Here is an 18,706-nt window from a genome sequence, read left to right on the forward strand (position 1 = left end):
ATCAAGCACCACGTCGGGCTCCCTACTCATTGGGGAGTCTGCTTCTCCCTCTCCTCTCTCTCTCTCTCAAATAAATAAATAAAATCTTAAAAAAAAAAAAAAAAGGTATTTCTGGGGCGCCTGGCTGGCTCAGTCATTAAGCATTTGCCTTCAGCTCAGGTCATGATCCCACAGTCCTGGGACTGAGCCCCACATCGGGCTCCCTGCTCCACGGGAAGTCTGCTTCTCCCTCTCCCACTCCCCCACTTGTGTTCCCTTTCTCGCTGTGTCTCTGTCAAATAAATAAATAAAATCTTAAAAAAAAAAAAAGTATTTCTGAGGTGAGTGGTGAGGGGTGAGAGGATAGAGAAAGTATGGGGGAGAATGAAACAGATGATCACCTCATGTTTTAGACTACACTAAGAGGAATTTTATACTTTTATGGTTCTGTAAGATTGGGGTGAATCAAAAAAATATTAAATCCGGGAAAGTAAGCTGTGCAAGAAAGGTAATCTCCATATACAAAGTGCCTTTGGTCATAAAAATATAATTTCTGAATAAACACTAAACTAAACTGGGGGGCAAGTACTTAAGGAGAGAAGTGGGATGTTGTAAACGAGATGATCATCTTTCCACAAAAGGGCTCCAACAGATGAAGACTGTAACTGTAAAAATAAACTAACAGCTATACAAATCTGTAATTTAGAAATACGGAGGTAAATCACAGAAGACACAGGAGTTGAAAGTGATCTGGCTATAGAAAGCCAGACCAGGGTGAGGGTGGCAAAGAGCTGCTACTGTTTTTCAACAGAAGCCTTATAGTACCATTTGGCTTTTTCAACTTTATCCATGTAATTTTTTGACAAAAATAAAAATTAAAAAGAAAACCCTACTCATGCAGTTTCACATCTGTAACAACTTTGCTTCAATTTGTCTCCAATTGTATGAATTTTAATTATTATGATCAGATAATCATTTGCAACAAAGAAACTGTAGCACTGGTTTTCATTTTTTTTTATTAAATGCCTATATAGTTTCTACTGCCCGCTGTTCCATTCTTGTTAGCTATTTTATATCTTAGTGATGCTTAATATTAATGCCTTCTTCAGGGAATGCTGAAGAATCTTCCAGATAGGTTTTGTCATGAAACAATACATTCATTCTTTATTCTAATCTGTACAGTTTTACTGCTATGCAAAAAGCTTCCTTAAAAACTGGAATCATTTGTTTAGCTTAAAACCCCAAGGCAAAGGAAATCAAAAGATAAAAACATCACTCTGGGTGAGCCACTTCAGGATAACTGGATTCAGTGGCCTACTCGTAGGGACTAGTCCCAGTTTTAAAAGATTGGGACTACAGCTATCAGCTTGAAACCTACTTGAATGGTTTGCAATCCTCTGACAAACACACTGCTGAGTGGCAGAATTTTTAGCTACTGAAGTCATCCTACATTTAAAAAGTTGTGGCAGCAAAATGACCCCTCTCAATCAAAAATTTATGTGGGACTACAAAACTCATTGCAACAGCTTTAAATCCTTTGTCTCACAAAAGACGACTACCTATCACTGCTAGTATTCCAGCACTTCTAGAGGGTTCCTCCTCTCAATAGATTATTACTATATGAGGTCACATGAGATGACCTAAGACTTTCAAACATACAATACAGTAGAGCTGCTTGTACTAGATACACATTAACAAACCCTTGTGAATCTCAGCTGAAGGTAATTTAAGTGTTCCTTTAATGCAGCTCCATTATTTGATGCTTCAACTTTTAAGATGGGAAGCAACGGAAGACATGATCAATTGTTCCAAATCTTAGTACATAATATGTGCAACATAACTGAAGGAATCTCTTCAACATGGTTCTAGATTCTGCTTAAATCTCTCTAGTAACATGAAACTCACACACTGTATTTTTAGAGAATCTCACTACTAGAAAGATCTTTTTTCCACTGGCTGAATTTTAAATTCCCTGTAACAACTTCTTGCTGATCCCAATTCTCATTCCCCTTTTGTACAGGAGCTTTTCAATTATGAGAAAGGAAGGACTGTGTCCTCACCAGACCAAACCTCTCTTCCACTTAACCATTTCTCTCTCCTATGCTTTCAAGTCCTCCTACAACCCAGAACCCTTTTTCTGGATATGTAGCAATTAATCCAGAAAATCTAAAACTTGGCCTGTGCCCTGTAAGTACACCACTCCAAGAATAGCTTTACTAAACAAAAGTGAATGGTGACAGTCATTTCAGAACCAAGAGAGACCACTGGCTACTTACCAGTTTGGGAATGCACTACTCCATCTGCCCTAGATACATCACCTCAAGACTGCCAAGTATCAAGCCCGGTGGACTGAAGATATGACCACCAAACAAATACTCTAGTCACCTCCACTATGGAGGTGACAGAAGGCATTCTGGAATAACAGGTGGTGGTAACCCTGTGATAGGAAGGCTTCATTGCAACCTTCACTATTTACAAAGGTATTTATGAGTAAAACTGATCAAAGCCACAGACTTTCTTTTATACATGCCACTGTTTCTTTATATGGTGCTCTTATCCTACCCCAAATACACTGTTCTTCCAATTGGTAGAGTACTCCAGCTGCCCATTACCAAGGACACTCTGGACTAAATGCTACAAAACTTTAATGTGGAACAGGGTATGAAGTTCCCAGCAATGGGTGAGCAATCTGACCCAATACATGTTGCTGTGGATGAGGAGTCTAAAGATAAGGTTCTCCATCTCATTATGTAATAGATTTACATTGGTTCATTCACATCAGAAACTCCCAATATATGACAACTAACTACAATGTGGTACTCTGGATTAGATCACAGCACAGAAAAAGGAAATTAATGGGAAAACTGGAGAAATCTAAATAAAATCTAGGGGTTAGTTAATAGTAATGTACCAATGTCAGTTTCTTAGTTTTGACAAATGTACCATGGTAATTAAGATATTAACAAGCAAGGGTTAAGAGTATGGTGTAGCTTTCTGTACTATCTTCGTGACTTTCCAGTAAATCTAAAATTATTCCAAAATAAATGGATCAAAATGTAAAACCTTGCTCTGCAAAGGATCCTATTAAAGGATAAAAAGACAAGCACAGACTGGGAGAAAATATGTGAAACCACATATCTGACAAAGGAGTTGTATCTAGAATATCTAAACTCTCAAAACTCAAGATGTAAAACAAACATCTTGAACAAGATGTAAAGCAAACAATCTAGAAAGGGAGCAAAAGACAGAAACACACATTGCACTGAGATATAAAGCTGGCAAATAAGCACATGAGAAGATGTTCAACATCATTAACCATTAGGGAAATGCACATTAAAACCACGATAAAATATCACTACGTACCTGCCAGAATGGCTAAAATAAAAAATAGTGACAACACTAAATGCTGATGAAGATGCAGAGACACTGGATCACTCATTCACTGCTAACAGGAATTTAAAATGAAATGGCCACTGTGAAAGTTTGGCCATTTCTTTAAAGAAATTAAAAACAAAAACAAAAACTAAACATGTAGCTATCATTACACTACGGGGCTTTTTTTTTTCAAAGAAATTAAGATTTAAGTTCACACAAAAAAACCCACACACAAATGTCCACAGCAGCTCTATTTATAACAGCACAAAACAGGAAACTGGATGTCCTTCAACAACTTAAAGAAATGATGGCACATCCATACCACAGAATACTATTCAGCAATACAAAAGAATGAACTATTGAAACATGTAACATGGATGAAGCTCCAGGGAATTATGTTGAGGGAGGAAAAAAGTCAATCTCAAAAAGTTACACATAATATGATTCTATTACATAACATTCTTAAAATGACAAAATTACACAAATAGAAACCATATTAGTGATTGCTAGGGGACAGAGACAGGGAAAGGGGAAGGTGCAGGGAAATGGCCGCAGGTAAAAAGGGGTAGCGCATGGGATCCTGGTGGTGGAACTGTTCTGTACCTTGACGCTGGTGGGGGTCACTGAATCCACATGCACTACATACTGCACTCAATACATGTAACGTACCACACATACACACACAGATGTAAAACTCATGAAAGCTGGATACAGTTAGTGAATTGTATGTCAATTTCCTAATTATGATATTATACTATAGCTATGCAAGATGTTATCAATGGGGCAAAATGGGAATGGGGTATACAGAGCTCTCTGTATTATTTCTCTTACAACTACATGTAAAAAACAAAACAAAACAAAAACACACCATAAAACAAAAAGACAATCCAATTATCCATCAGAGGCTTATTCTCTTGGTGGCTTAATCTAACAATAACAAGAAATCATGTCTTAATCGAATAGCACCTGGAGTCCCTGACCTTGGCATCTTGTGTTCACCACTCTCACACACAAATTTAACCTAGTTACAGTAAATACAGGCACCCAACAGAATTCTGAACCGTACTTACTTTTGTACACTGTGTAGCAGGCAAGAGGTCAACAAACACCTTGAGGTCTGTAAAACAACAAGGTTTATCCCCAAACTTTTTGAAATACTGGAACATTAATTCTTCTGGATCACCTAAGAGAGAGAAAAAGAGAATTCACTAAATTAATTCATGAGTGGAGGCAAATTCTAATTTAAGAGGTCTGATTTGAAAAACATTTATTTCAATTAAATTAAAATTTTGCTTGATGGTGTTCAGTCAGTTAAGGGTCTGCCTTTGGCTCAGGTCATGATCTCATGATCCTACACCCTGCATCGGGCTCCCTGCTCAGTGGGAAGTCTGCTTCTCCCTCTGCCCTTTCTCCCAGCTTATGCTCTCCCTCTCAAATAAATAAAATATTTAAAAAAATAAAAAATAAAATTTTGCTTGAATGCTTGAATGAGAATGACAATGAGGGCTGCAGGATGGCTTGCCCATTTAACAAATACTTTAAAAAGGAGATGAATCTTACAATCTCAGTTTACTTGTTATTACGCTTCAGAAATGAGACGCTTTTCATTAATTAAAGTTTAAATAGCTAAAAAGTTTTCATTAAAGTTTAAATAAAGACTGAAGTTTATATACGAACATTAAACAAACATGCTTCTTTCCACAGTTCTTGAACTACTTAACAAGTATTAAATGTTAACGAAATTAAAGGGAATGTTTAACAGGCACACCAACAGAAGAGAAAATAAATGGGAAGAGTCACAAGCCAGTAACTCCCAACAAGATCACTCACTATGGAAAATTCAAACCTGGATCTGCAGAAGCTACCAGTGCCTTTTGTTTTTCCTCAAATTAAAAACAAAACAATTTTAAAAACAAAAACTAAAATAATAAAAAATAAAATGCTCTCAAACTGAACCAGAGTTTCTGTAAGATTTTAGGTGTTCGTTTCTGTTCACATTTCTGGGAACAAAAGTCCATGGCTTTAATCAGATTCTCAAAAGACTCTGATCCAAGACACTAAGAATCACTTACTGCTCTGGGTAAAAAAAATTTTGTGGGGGCGCCTCGGTGGCTTCAGTGGGTTAAGCATCTGCCTTAGGTTCAAGTCATGATCCCAAGGTCCTGGGATTGAGCCCTGCGTTGGGCTCCCTGCTCAGCGGGAAGTCTGCTTCTCTCCCTCTCCTTCTGTCCCTCCCCCTGCTCGCACACTCTCTCAAATAAATAAATAAAATCTTTAAAAAAAAAAATTTGTGGAGGGGCACCTGACTGGCTCAGTTGGTAGAGCATGTGACTCTTGATCTTGGGATTGTGAGCTGGCGCCCCATGTTGCTGGTAGAGTTTACTACAAAAAAAAAATTGTGGAGACTAACCAAACTCACAAATTTCTATTACGCAGGCTGGTAAGAAGGAAGAGGAAGACAGGAGATGGACATAGCAAGTGCCAACACAGATCCAAATACTTTTAGTTCCAGCTTTGGAAAGAAGCAATTCTTTGGGATCTATCTTAACATCTTGCTGAAGCTCAAACGAAAATTTTCATTTGCAATTCTGGAACTAACAGAGACTAAGGTTTCTGAAGTAGACCTAAAAGAGTCAACATGGAATTCAAAAACTGGTTGTGAAAACTCTACAAAGGGAATGAGAGAAGCCCACAGTTAATTCCAGAATAAGCTGCAAAGAGCATTAGTTAGATGATTAAAATGAACAGAGATAATCTAAGATAGGTTTTAGAAACTGGAAGTGCTCATCATCTCAGGACAACTGGTGCCTAAACAAGACCCTTCTGATCAACTTTTAACGAGAACCAAACTTCCATAATGGTAAGTATGGGGAAAAAAGGTTTCTTTGGAGCTTTATCTTAAAAAAAATGAAACTAAAAAATTAAGTTTATTACCTTAAACTTAACAAAATTTAGGGTATAACTAAACTATAAGCTAATTCTTAGTATGAGCAAAGAATTACTGCTTTCTGAGGGGGAAGGTGCCATTTTTCCAACAAAATTGTGAACTAGCACAATATGACATCCTTCATTTCTTATGAAGTAAGCTCAAAAAGAAACATTTTCAAAAAACATCGAAGGGCTTCATCAACTTTCCCGAAAGCCTCTCTTCATGCATTACTACCCAAATCATGTTTTTCTCCTATCTTGTCATTGTCCTTATAAATTTTCTCTTAACTGTTAATTGTTCTAACTCTGCCAGATGTTCTTTCATCAATGGTTTTGTGAGTGCTTGAAGCAGACTTTCAAGACCCTTTCATCCACTTCATGAAATCTTGAAACTTTCATGAAACTGGCTATTTCACTCTGAAATTGATTTTGACATTAATGTTGGGTCAAAAAAGAATGCCTGATAAAGACTCTGGTGGAACAGGAAGAGATGCTAATGTTGAGTTGAAGATATGATTGAGGGCTAATGGTATCAGTAATCCATTCATGAGTAAATATTTTCAGATTATGAAGATGTTTGCTTCCCAAACATGACTTCATCGTAGACCTCAGAGAATGAATACTGCACTTGGGTATGGAGGTCATTCCTGTATCTTCTCCAAGGTTCCCAAATAATATTAAGGGTTCTTACCCAGTTTGTACTCATCATTAAAACCTTGACGTCTTAAACGTCTAATCAGTTCCAGTTTAGCAAGATGTGGTCCTCGGAGATGGCGGGAACTTTTAGATTCTTCTGTTATCCGATCTTCTATAAACTTCACAGCTTCTTCTGCAGAATAATGCACTTCTCCTTCTAAAGAGCTAGGTATAAAACACATGGAGAAAGGTATTTTGTATCTCTCTTGTCCATCCTAAAACTTAAAAGTGAAGCCAAACTGACTTAAAGAAACAAATTAAAAAATAAAAAGCACTCTGATAATTATAAAATAATATGGGAGTAAAAGAACTATGAGCACATTCTGACAACATGGCAAAGGATTACTCCCGATTTTGGCATCTGATTACTGCACCATGACTAATTACCTCTACCGCTTTCTTAAAAAAAAAAAAAAAAAAAGGATAACTTTATATACATAAAATATTGCCTAATTAAAAAATCTAAGTAAATTTTACTTTACTGCTTAAAGAATGAAGACTGAGAAAAATTAGATGACTTAGTTAATATTACAAAGTAAGCATCAGCTCATCACCATCTTAAATCCTGCTTCCTTTTTAAAAAGATCCCATTTATGTTTGTGTTTTTGTCTAGAATAGCAAAGAAAGAAAAAAAAAAGGAAACCAGCAACAATCCAAGTGTCCATCAGTCCATCAATGGGGGATAGGTTAAATGAATTACCGTACATCTCTAAAGAGGAGTTCTCTTAAGTCACTAAAAAGAATGAAACGAATCTATATGTACCATATATGGAAGATGCTCAAGATACATTTTAAGGAGAAAATACTAAGTTGCAAACCATTATGTCTAATATGACTGTATTTTTATGTTAAATAATGAGAATAATTATGTTAGTATATCGACAGAAATAAATCTGGAAGACAAGACTCTAAACTGCCATCAAGAGTTATCTCTGGGGGCACCTGGCTGGCTCAGTTGGCAGGGCATGCGACTCGATCATGGGTTCAAGGATCATGGGTGTAGAGATTACTTAAAAAAAAAAAAAAGAATTATCTCTGAGTCAATTATACCTCAATAAAAGTGGAAAAAGGAAAAAATGTTATTTCTGGGATGGTAAGATAACTAGGAACTAACACTTTCACACCATACATTTCTGCACTAGTTTAAGATTTTTTACAATGAACACATATTTATTTTATAATTTTAAAAAAATGAAAAATCTTATACTTTGAAAGGGATACACTATTGAGACCAAAAAAGAATTCTATTAGGCTTCCAATGAAATCCTTTTGATACACCATGCTAAAAAGTGCCACTGTAATTCAGGAAAGGAGTCAACTTACTGTTCACCTTCAGCAGGAGGAGTCCAGGCATCTTCAATCAGTCGAAAGACAGAATCGAAATAAGTCAGATAGAACTGCCAGTCATCTGAGCTAAAATCAGATTGAATGGTACACAAAGGATTAAACCCAAGTTGTGACAAGTCTGCCCTAGGAACCATGATACTCAACTTATTTTCTAAGTTACATTTTAGTCTTTACTAGGAGAAGCCCACCCCTCCCTCTGAGTTTCCTCTGCTGCCTAAAAGGGCAACTCCAAAGGCATTTTCAAAGCAAAAAAAGTTTTAAAGAAAAAAAAAAGTAAAAAACTTTTAAGAAACAATTATTTCCTTCAATGAAATAACCAGGTCCAGAAAACTAATATTCTTAACAGAAAATTCCCACATTAGCACTTCCCCAAAATGGGGGGGTGGGGAGGGGGGAGGGACATGTTTCTTTTAGACCAATACTGAATTTAACAAATCAATGATTTGTAGCATTCATTCTAAAGATGTAACACTCAGCACCCTTGTGGCATAAGTTCCATTATACCTCTTTACCAAAAGATAAAGGTTCATCAAAAACTTAAAAAATACCTAGAACACACTACTAAAAGATTTATGCCCAGGTAATATAAAAGACAACAGATTAAAAAAAAAAAATTCAGTAGTGACACCTGAGAGCCCCACTTTAGTCTCATGGTCCAAAAAGAAGCATCTACTCACTTTTTCAATAAGAGGCGCCTGGAAAGGGCATTGCACTCTGGCCACCTGCTCAGCTTCTTATACATAGCCATGCATTTATTTTCCCGACTTTGAATCTCACTTGTCAACTTCTCTACAATTAAAAGTTATAAAAATTGGTAAGCTGGTTTCATTTCTGCTCAGAAACCAGAATAAAGTCCAAACCCAAGAAGGAAAATGTCACATTTTCTAATTCCCTCTCTTAGAAAATGGGACCACTACCAGATACAAACTATTATCTTAATAAAGATTATTTTCCTGAGAAGAAAAAAGTAAATTTCTGATACTAAACTTTTATAATCATTTTTTTCCATAAAGATCCAGAATGTATTGAGTTGAGGATCTAAAATATGGGGTACACTTATAAAACCCCAAAAGCATCTAGGAACTAGTATATTTGGTCCATAGACAGACTTCACATCTATACAAACAGTTCCAAAACATCGAATGAGCTGGACTTGGAATGGGATGAGCAAGGTGAGATGTTAGGAAGAATACAAAAATGAACAGAGATGAATCAAACACTTTCCCAACAGCTGGGAACAGAAAAACTATGACTACTATTTCTGAACAAATTAGATTTGCTCCAACCTTTCAGAACAGCTTAGCAGATTACGGATACCAACAATTACATTATGAATTTCCTACAGATAATCTTCATTTTAACTATCCTAAACTACAACCCAGCTGGGTAAAAACAGAAAGGCTGACTTATACCCATATGCAAGGAGGCTGAAATTAAAGAATAAATAACATTAAACAATAATAATCTTGCTCTCAAATAAATAAATAAAATCTTAAAGGGGGGGGCCTGAGTGACTCAGTCAGTTAAGCATCCGACTTTGGCTCAGGTCATGATCTCAGGGTCCTGGGATCAGCCTGCATCAGGCTCCCTGCTCAGTAGGGAGTCTGCTTCTCCCTCTCCCTCTGGCCACCACCCTCCCCCCGCCACATGCTCACTTTCTCTCTCTCACTCTCAAATAAATTAAAAAAAAAAAAGAAATAATAACAACAAAAACTCCTACATTTTATATAATTAGTTAACTATCAGAGTTAGTTTTATAACCACATACGGTCAAGTAAAGGATATACACACCTGTATGAAATAAAGTTTTTATTTTTTTATTTTATTTTTTTTAAGATTTTATTTGACAGAGAGAGAGAGCACAAGCAGGAGGAGTGGCAGGCAGAGGGAGAAGCAGGCTCCCTGCTGAGCAAGGAGCTCAATGAGGGACTTTGATCATGACCTGAGCCAAAGGCAGATGCTTAACCGACTGAGCCACCCAGGGATCCCTGAAATAAAGTTTTTTAATGACTGTTCCTAATGAGAGATCTGAGGCTATTCATTTACAGTTAGATTCCCCCAATGACTATAAAGGCACAATTAAAAACCAGGTTTGTCAAAACAACACTGGATTTCCAGGACTTTCTCCCACGGAAATCATCAAAAATGGATAAATGTTTAGGAACCTAAATCTTTGTCAGAAACATCTTCAAAGGGGAATGGTTAGATCAATCTATGAAGTTCCTACAAATAAGTTTTCAACAAAAAGGGAAGAAGTATTTTCACTATAATGGAAAAGAGCTAACATCTTTAACATTAAAGTGCTCTTGCAAATCATTAAGATTATCCACATTTTTAGAAATAGGCAAAGGATAAAGAAAAGCAGCTCAAAGAAAGTATCAATGGTTTTTAAACAAATAAAAAAAATTATCCTCCCTCAAAATTAAATAAAAACTGTAAGATACGTTTTATCTATCAGATTGAAAAACATTAAAAAGATTGAAATAGGGGCGCCTGGCTGGCTCAGTCAGTAGAGCATGTGACTCTTGATCTCAGGGTTTTGCATTTGAGCCCCATGTTGGGTGTAGAGCTTACTTAAAAAAAAAAAGGCTTGGTGTATCTGGGCCGCTCAGTTAGTTAAGCGTACAACTTGGTTTCAGTTCAGGTCTTGATCTCAGGGTCATGTGATTAATCCCTGCACTGGTTCCACCCTCAGTGTGGAGTCTCCTTGTCTCCCTCCCTCTGCTCCTCCCCCAGCTCACACTCACTCTCTCATGCGCTCTCTCTCTAATAAGTAAATAAATAAATAAAATCTTAAAAAAAAAAAAAAAAGCTTGAGGGGCTCCTGGGTGGCTCAGTCGTTAAGCGTCTGCCCAGGGTCCTGGGATAGAGTCCCTCATCGGGCTCCTGGCTGAGGGGAGCCTGCTTCTCCCTCTCCTCCCTGCTCGTGCTCTCTGGCACACGCTCTCTCTCTCTTTCTCTGACAAACAAATAAGTAAAATCTTAAAAAAAAAAAAAAAAAGAAAGAAAGAAAACACTGGGGGGAAGAAGGAGGAGGGGAAAGTACATCTTTAGAAGGATACACAGAACAAGTAAATGGCAAAGAACCTAGAGGACAAAGGGTTGGAGATCTGGAGTATAATCTTTCTTTCACACATCTTGAATTTTCTGAATCCATGAATTATTTTCATTTTTAAAACATTTTTTAGGGACCCCTGGGTTGGCTCAGTCAGTTAAGCATCTGCCTTCGGCTCAGGTCATGATCCCAGGGTCCTGGGATCGAGTCCCGCATCGAGCTCTTTGCTCAGCAGGGATCCTGCTTCTCCCTCTGCCTGCTGGGCCCTTGCTTGTGCTCTCTTCCTCTCTCTCTCTCTCTCTCTCTCTCTGACAAATAAATAAAATCTTTAAAAAATAAAATGAAATAAAATATTTTTTAAAAGTAAATGTAGAACATACAGGAAAGTCTGGAAGAACATAAGATGATCACAAGTGATTTTTTCTGTCTTTATATCTTTTTTTTTTTTTAAGATTTTATTTATTTATTTGAGACAGAGAGAATGAGAGAGAGAGAGCACATGGCGGGGGGAGGGTCAGAGGGAGAAGCAGGCTCCCCGCCGAGCAGGGAGCCCGATGTGGGACTCGATCCCGGGACTCCAGGATCATGACCTGAGCCGAAGGCAGTCGCTTAACCAACTGAGCCACCCAGGCGCCCTCTATGTCTTTATATCTTTATGTTTCTGTATAAGGAAGAAATTTTCCACAATAAATATTTTTCATGTTTGGGGCACCTGGATGGCTCAGTCAGTTAAGCGTCTGTCTTCAGGTCATGATCTCAGGGTCCTGGGATCGAGCCCTGCATCAGGCTCCCTGCTCAGCAGGGTGTCTGCTTCTCCCTCTGCCTCTCCCCTGGCCCCCCCAGCTTGTTCTCGCTCTCTCACTCACTCGCTCACTCTCTCTCTCTCAAATAAATAAATAAAATCTTTAAAAATATTTTTTTCGTGTTTAAATAGAAGAAAAAAAAACTTGAAGAAAACTTTAAAAATTACCTCCTAATTTTCCTCTGATAACATCCAAGGCTTCCTGGTACTTTCCCAAACGTTCCAAGATCATATAATAAAGTTCAACCTTACAGAAAAAACAAGTAAGAAATGCAACAATCGAAACTTTTCAATAAGAATAGTCATTTGCATGTTTTTAAAAAGTTATCAAGGGGCATGTAGGTGGCTCAGTCAGTTAAGTGTCTGACTCCTGATACCGGCTCAGGTCTTGGTATCAGGGTCATGAATTCAAGCCCAAGTTGGGCCCCATGCTGGGTGTGGAGCCTACTTAAGAAAATTTTATTTTAATTTAATTTAATTTTAAAAGTATCTAATAGAAAAGAACACTATCTTCAAATGAGATGAAATCAGCGTAAGAATGTTCATTATACTTAAGCTGGGTACTTCCAAAGCTTCATATTTACACAAGAGTGAGGACCCAGCTCTCTAACTGGAATAAGAGAGCAGTTTGTAATACCATAGCATAATATTGTAGCAATATCAAACTCATGCAAATACAAAAGTACGGCTTTTGTAGGACTTCCATTACTCACTTCAGCCTCGGCTTCTATCTTGTCCTCTTTCACCATTTTTTCTACCATTCTTTCAGCGAGGGGCAGAAACATCGTTTTTGAGAGGTTTTCATCCTGTGCTGATATAGACTATAGGAGAAAAAAATAAATATTTCACTCTAATTTCTCCCCTGCTTGCACTATTTATGTTATTACCAGGCAGACCATTACTGTGACTCCAGCACATAATTATCAGTCCACTATGTCTAATATCAGACCTAATTTGAACTTGCCAGGAAGATACATTACAGAGTGGTTTGCTTTAGAAGAGATTTATTAAAGATGCATTATCCTATACATTTCTGACAAACTGGATTTGCACAATATGGCCTAACTTTTAAATAGGTTATTCATACATTTTTCTAGAACTATGTTAAGAGGGGATATGCCTATACTGATTATTATATGTAAAAGGTATCATCAGGTGTTTGAAGAGTAAAGCCTTTCAGACGTCTTTTTGAGATGTTCACATATTAAAGGGAAAACGCCAATACCTTCCATTTATACAGCCTAGTATTAACTAGTTTCGATAATTAGGATTATCTTAGATTGATAATTAAAATCAATGCTTATTAATAATTTTAACATTGCCTGAGATTCTGCTCAGAGCTCAGTAGCTGAAGGTAGCTATTATGCTTATTTCATAGATAAACTAAGAGATTCCCCAACAGTTCTCTAAGACATGTGCTGAAACCAGTATATGAATGCAGACCTGTCTGAATCCAGAGCCTCTCTGACTTAACTGCTACATTTTAACTCTTTCCTCCCCATCTTCTCTTACACACTATCTCCTTTTGGTCCTTACACTGGCTCTGGGAGATAAGCACCTCCATTCTGCAAAAGAGCAAACTGAGGTTCAAAAAAACAGAATTGATAAAACAAGGCCATCCAGTTCAATAACGTGATCACTAACAAACAATACTGTTTTAAAGACAAACCTCAAGTCAAAATATCAAACGAGGCTCATACTTGATCAAATAACCCAGTAATGGATTTAAGATTCAGGGGAAATACAGTCTGTGCTACATACAAATAAACTGATATACCAACTCATAAGGAATAAATACCAAAACTCCCCAACTCAAAAAGTCAAATTGACATTATGTAAAGTCCCTGTTTGACACACGCTGCGACACATTACCCAAGGTGTTCAGAAGACAAGTTAAGGACAGTAACTATATACAAAAATAAAAATAAATCTCAATCCCATTCTGAATGCCATACTCACTTGCATAATTAAGCTCATCACAGACCAAAAGTAGTAAGGGTTTTTGGGGACAATCTTATATAGAGCCATGCCAGCCTGAAAGACAGAGAGCCATAAATACTTAATTTGGAAAACATCATACAAATGGCAATTAATGATCTAGATATGTGGCAAGAAGTTTCCTAGGAGAATAGCAACACATCTACACGTCCCAGTTACTGTAAGTGCCTAGTGACTTGATGGATATTCTCTAGTGGACAACAATATAGGTAATCACAAAGGTGAATTTTTACATCAGGAATATTTCACCTTTTGAACCAGATTTCTTCAAATTAAAGGCCAGTATTTTTGGAAAATACAGCAATCCAATATGGTTCTGATAGACTACCAACAAACATAAAATTTGGCTTATGAATGTATCCCAACAAACTTACCTAAAAATACTGCACTAACTAGTTATAGTAAAACAAACAAAAAAATGCAGACAGTATATTTATTTATTTATTTTTAAAGATTTTATTTATTTGACAGAGAGAGAAACAGCAAGAGAGGGAACACAAGCAGGGGGAGTAGGAGAGGGAGAAGCTCAATTGACAATATTGAGGTGCTCCCTGCTGCTCAGCAGGGAGCCCAATGTGGGGCTCAATCCCAGAACCCTGGGATCATGACCTGAGCCGAAGGCAGACACTTAATGACTGAGCCACCCAGGCGCCCCCAGACAGTATATTTAAACTTAAAATCAGAAAAGTTTACTCTGGCATTATTAAAAAAATAATAATTCTTAGGTTAGGAAAATAATCAGGTTCTTTCAAGATACCATTAAGTAGAACTGAACCCTTTCTTTGTGAAATGTATAATGTGAAATACTTAAAAGCAGGGACATGGCAAGAAGGAACAAAGTAGATCTATTCATGCATAACTGAGAATCTGCCCATAATTAGCCAACTAGTAATCAATGCTAAGAACTCAGCTAATTGTCACAGTTACTATTTTATGTTTTTTAATCTTTTGCTTATCTTCAGTCCACTTGAAAAATTATACGGAGCCCCTATTTAGTGGAAGGAAATGTCTATTCTGCCCATGATACAAAGATTTAGTCCCGGTCCCAAACACACTTAAAAGCTAGGGAAAGAGATAAGACAAATATTCAAATGACTAAAATAATACTTGGGAAAAAAAATAAACATCCTATACAAAAACACGATGCCTTTTTGTTTTCAGAAAAGGCATGGTCATAAGTTTGTTCATTCCTTTCTTTTTCTTTCTTTAAGGGAAAGTAGGGAAGGTAACTTAATCAATAAAGCCTTCTTCAAAGTAGCAGTCTTTCAGATGAACCTTGAAGGTTAACAGAATGTCTACAGGCAAAGATGGGGTTAAGGATACGTACACACAAAGAAAAACATTTGGGGTGAGTCAATTCTAGGTAGAAGCAAAATCTGAACAAAATATTAAAGAAAGAAGAGACATATGTTGACAAGCACAAATAGGACGTTTGACTACAAATAAGGATTAAGAGGACTGGTAGGGGAAAAGGGCTGAAAGGTAACTGAGATACTCTGGTTGTAAAACACTCAAAAAGGAGTCTGTTATACAGAGTAAGGGAGTGAGTGATATGTATACATCTATACTCTTCCAGGACGAGTATTTTAGCTGTACTGTGAAGGAAGAAAATAGAAGAGATGAGGCAATGAGGAACTAAACCAGGATGAGGTAGATCAAATAGAAAAGAGACCTCAAAGACACTGTAGAAAAAGAGTGAAAATGATTTAAAGACAAAATGGACATACAGGATAAGAAGGAGAGTCTAAGGGGTGCCTGGGGGGCTCCGTCGGTTAAGCATCTGCCTTTGGCTCAGGTCATGATCTCAAGGTCCTGGGATTGAGCCCTGAGTAAGGCTCCCTGCTCAGAGGGGAGTTTGCTTCTCCTTCTGCCTCTGCCCCTCCCCCTGCTCGCTCGCTCTCCTGCTCTCCCTCTCTCTCTCAAATAAACAAAATTAAAAAAAAAAAGTAGAGTCTAAGATGGCTTAAGGTCCCTGCTTCTAACACCAAACTCTGGAGGAATGGAATGAAAAGTGTTAGAAAACCAATTTTACTTAATCATTTGGGGAAAGAAAACATTTTTATAATGACATACAGAAATAAAAAGGAGTAAAATATAAAATTTGTATGAATTTTTAATACAAAAGGCAAGACAAAAATTTCATGCCTGCACCCTATACTATGTTGCAGACACTGATACTCTGCTGATACAGAAAACTTTTGAAGACAGACAAGTTTAAAAAACATGGCTGTGAACTGGTGACTCAGAATACAAGAACGTCAAAAAACAAATGAACAAACAAACGAATGAAAGGAAATATCATTTACAGAAAAAGAAAAGTCCAATTACCTTTGAACCCCTAGCAAATCTTCATTCAAGATGATTTTAAATATTACCTGCCAGGAATGTCATTTGGGACAGCAGAAGTCCTTAAATTTTCTGAATCCCTGGCTTCCCTCCCTTTTACCTCCACCAGTTAATGCAAATCATTTATTTAACAAAAATTTATTGTGCAGATGCTATTCTAGGCACTGAGGATTCAAGAGTGAACAAAAACGCTCACCCTCATGAAACATGACATTTAATTTGTAAACTACCTATTACCCCAGACTGACATACCACTTTCAAAATAAACATACATATAAACTAAGAAATTGTAACGATCTTAAGCAGCAAAAAAGGTAAAATAAAAATTAGACATTTCATTCTGAAACATTTAACACCAGAACGCTCTATTCTTCCAATATACTAGAATGGAATAATGTAAAAATAAGCTATCGCAGGGTGCCTGGGTGACTCGGCTGGTTAAGCGTCTGCCTTCAGCTCAGGTCATGATCCCCGAGTGCCGGATCAAGCCCCATGTCGTCCTTGGGCTCCCTGCTCAACGGGGAGTCTGCTTCTCCCTCTCCCTCTGCCCCTCTCCTGCTCCATTTCTCTCGCTCACTCTCTCTCTCAAATAAATAAAATCTTAAAAACAAACATACCAAAAAAAAAAAAAAACATGCTATAGCTACAACATATTTAGGATCAATGACTTATTAAGCCACATCAAAGCAGTGGCTCCCAAGAGCAAGATGCAAAGGTATATGTGTATCTCTGCCAACATGTAAAGTTCAACAGTAAAAAAAAATAAAATAAAAATTCTGTTCAGGGGCACCTGGGTGGCTCAGTTGGTTGAGCGACTGCCTTCGGCTCAGGTCATGATCCTGGAGTCCCGGGATCGAGTCCCGCATCGGGCTCCCTGCTCGGCAGGGAGTCTGCTTCGTCCTCTGACCCTATCCCCTCTCATGTGTTCTCTCTCATTCTCTCTCTCTCAAATAAATAAATAAAATCTTTAAAAAAAAAAAAAAAAAAAAAAAAAAAATTCTGTTCAAGTGGCAGATTATTTTTTCCCTTTTTCAAAATTTACCCTGATATTGTCTTTGTATTAACTTGTCCTTTTTGTTATTTTACTGCATGTATATATAATAGACATAGTTCAAAAATATGTTTTGTGGGATCATAAAATTAACACATGCCTTAAAAAAAAAGGAAATTAAGAGAAAGAAAAGTATCCACAGGCCTATATCCTGGTAACATTTTGGTACATTCCCTTAGAGATATATCCTTTATGGACTGGTAGAAAAAGACAAAGACACCATTTAAGGGGAGGTGGGGTGTTGCATTTTATTCTACCATATGGATGAATCATAATTCCTTTAACTGTATCTGTATTAACAGACATTTAATATACTTCCCTTAAAACATATTCCTAGAAGTAAAAATGATATTAAAGATTTACATATATACATGTTAGCATTGCCAATTTAAAAATATATACCCATTTTACATTAAAAGAAAAATTATAGGGGTGCCTGGGTGGCTCAGTCATTAAGCGTCTGCCTTCGGCTCAGGTCATGATCCCAGGGTCCTGGGATCGAGCCCTGCATCGGCTCCCTGTTCCGCAGGAAGCCTGTTTCTCCCTCTCCCACTCCCCCTGCTTGTGTTCCCTTTCTCACTGTGTCTCTCTCTGTCAAATAAATAAATAAAATCTTAAAGAAAAGAAAAATTATAATCTGATTATTTTTCCTGAGAATATACTCCATCAGTAAATAAAACTTCTTCAAAGAATTATATTTGGGGAAAAAATTTCTTCCAATTTAAAAACTTGCATAAGCAAATACAAAGCTTAATTTTAAGGAAAAAGGATTTATATTAATATAGTACCTTCCACCCTCCCTAATTTATCTATTGTTATAGTCTGATATTTCAAGTAAAGAGTAAGACAAAACAAAAACCCAAGTAAGAAAGCTTTGCTTTCAGAAGAAATTATACCCACAAACAAAGCCATTTCTGAAAAAATGCTAGTTTGACATCATAACCCTTTATGGGCTTAACAGTTTCATTTCTCTGGGATGTTGACTCTACCCACCCACTAGTCCAAATGAGGCTCCTTCACATACATCTAAATATATGGAACACCTAAAATGTGCTAACTGGCAAATAAGCTGCCTCTACGAAAAAGACAAGTATCCAAACAGTGGGGAGTTTTCCCAGGTGTATTTAAA

At 37.1% G+C, this 18,706-nt stretch overlaps 1 protein-coding gene across 3 annotated transcripts in view; it reads right to left on the reverse strand.

The window, feature by feature from the left end:
* Nucleotides 1-18,706, reverse strand: part of NAA25 (N-alpha-acetyltransferase 25, NatB auxiliary subunit) — a 70,894-nt gene that overhangs the window by 37,268 nt on the left and 14,920 nt on the right. For all 3 annotated transcript variants that reach the window (XM_054510514.2, XM_045887626.3, XM_054510513.2), the window contains exons 5-11: nt 14,142-14,216; nt 12,896-13,003; nt 12,351-12,429; nt 9,003-9,114; nt 8,302-8,391; nt 6,974-7,143; nt 4,425-4,537 (exon numbers count right to left, since the gene is read on the reverse strand). In XM_054510514.2, the coding sequence (XP_054366489.1) occupies nt 4,425-4,537; nt 6,974-7,143; nt 8,302-8,391; nt 9,003-9,114; nt 12,351-12,429; nt 12,896-13,003; nt 14,142-14,216 (747 nt within the window). The remainder of the gene's footprint in view (nt 1-4,424; nt 4,538-6,973; nt 7,144-8,301; nt 8,392-9,002; nt 9,115-12,350; nt 12,430-12,895; nt 13,004-14,141; nt 14,217-18,706) is intronic.

Source organism: Mirounga angustirostris, unplaced genomic scaffold (assembly GCF_029215605.1).
Source record: "Mirounga angustirostris isolate CCGP_5_RB_7025 unplaced genomic scaffold, mMirAng1.0.hap1 SCAF_14, whole genome shotgun sequence".
NCBI classification, from domain to species: Eukaryota; Metazoa; Chordata; class Mammalia; order Carnivora; family Phocidae; genus Mirounga; species Mirounga angustirostris.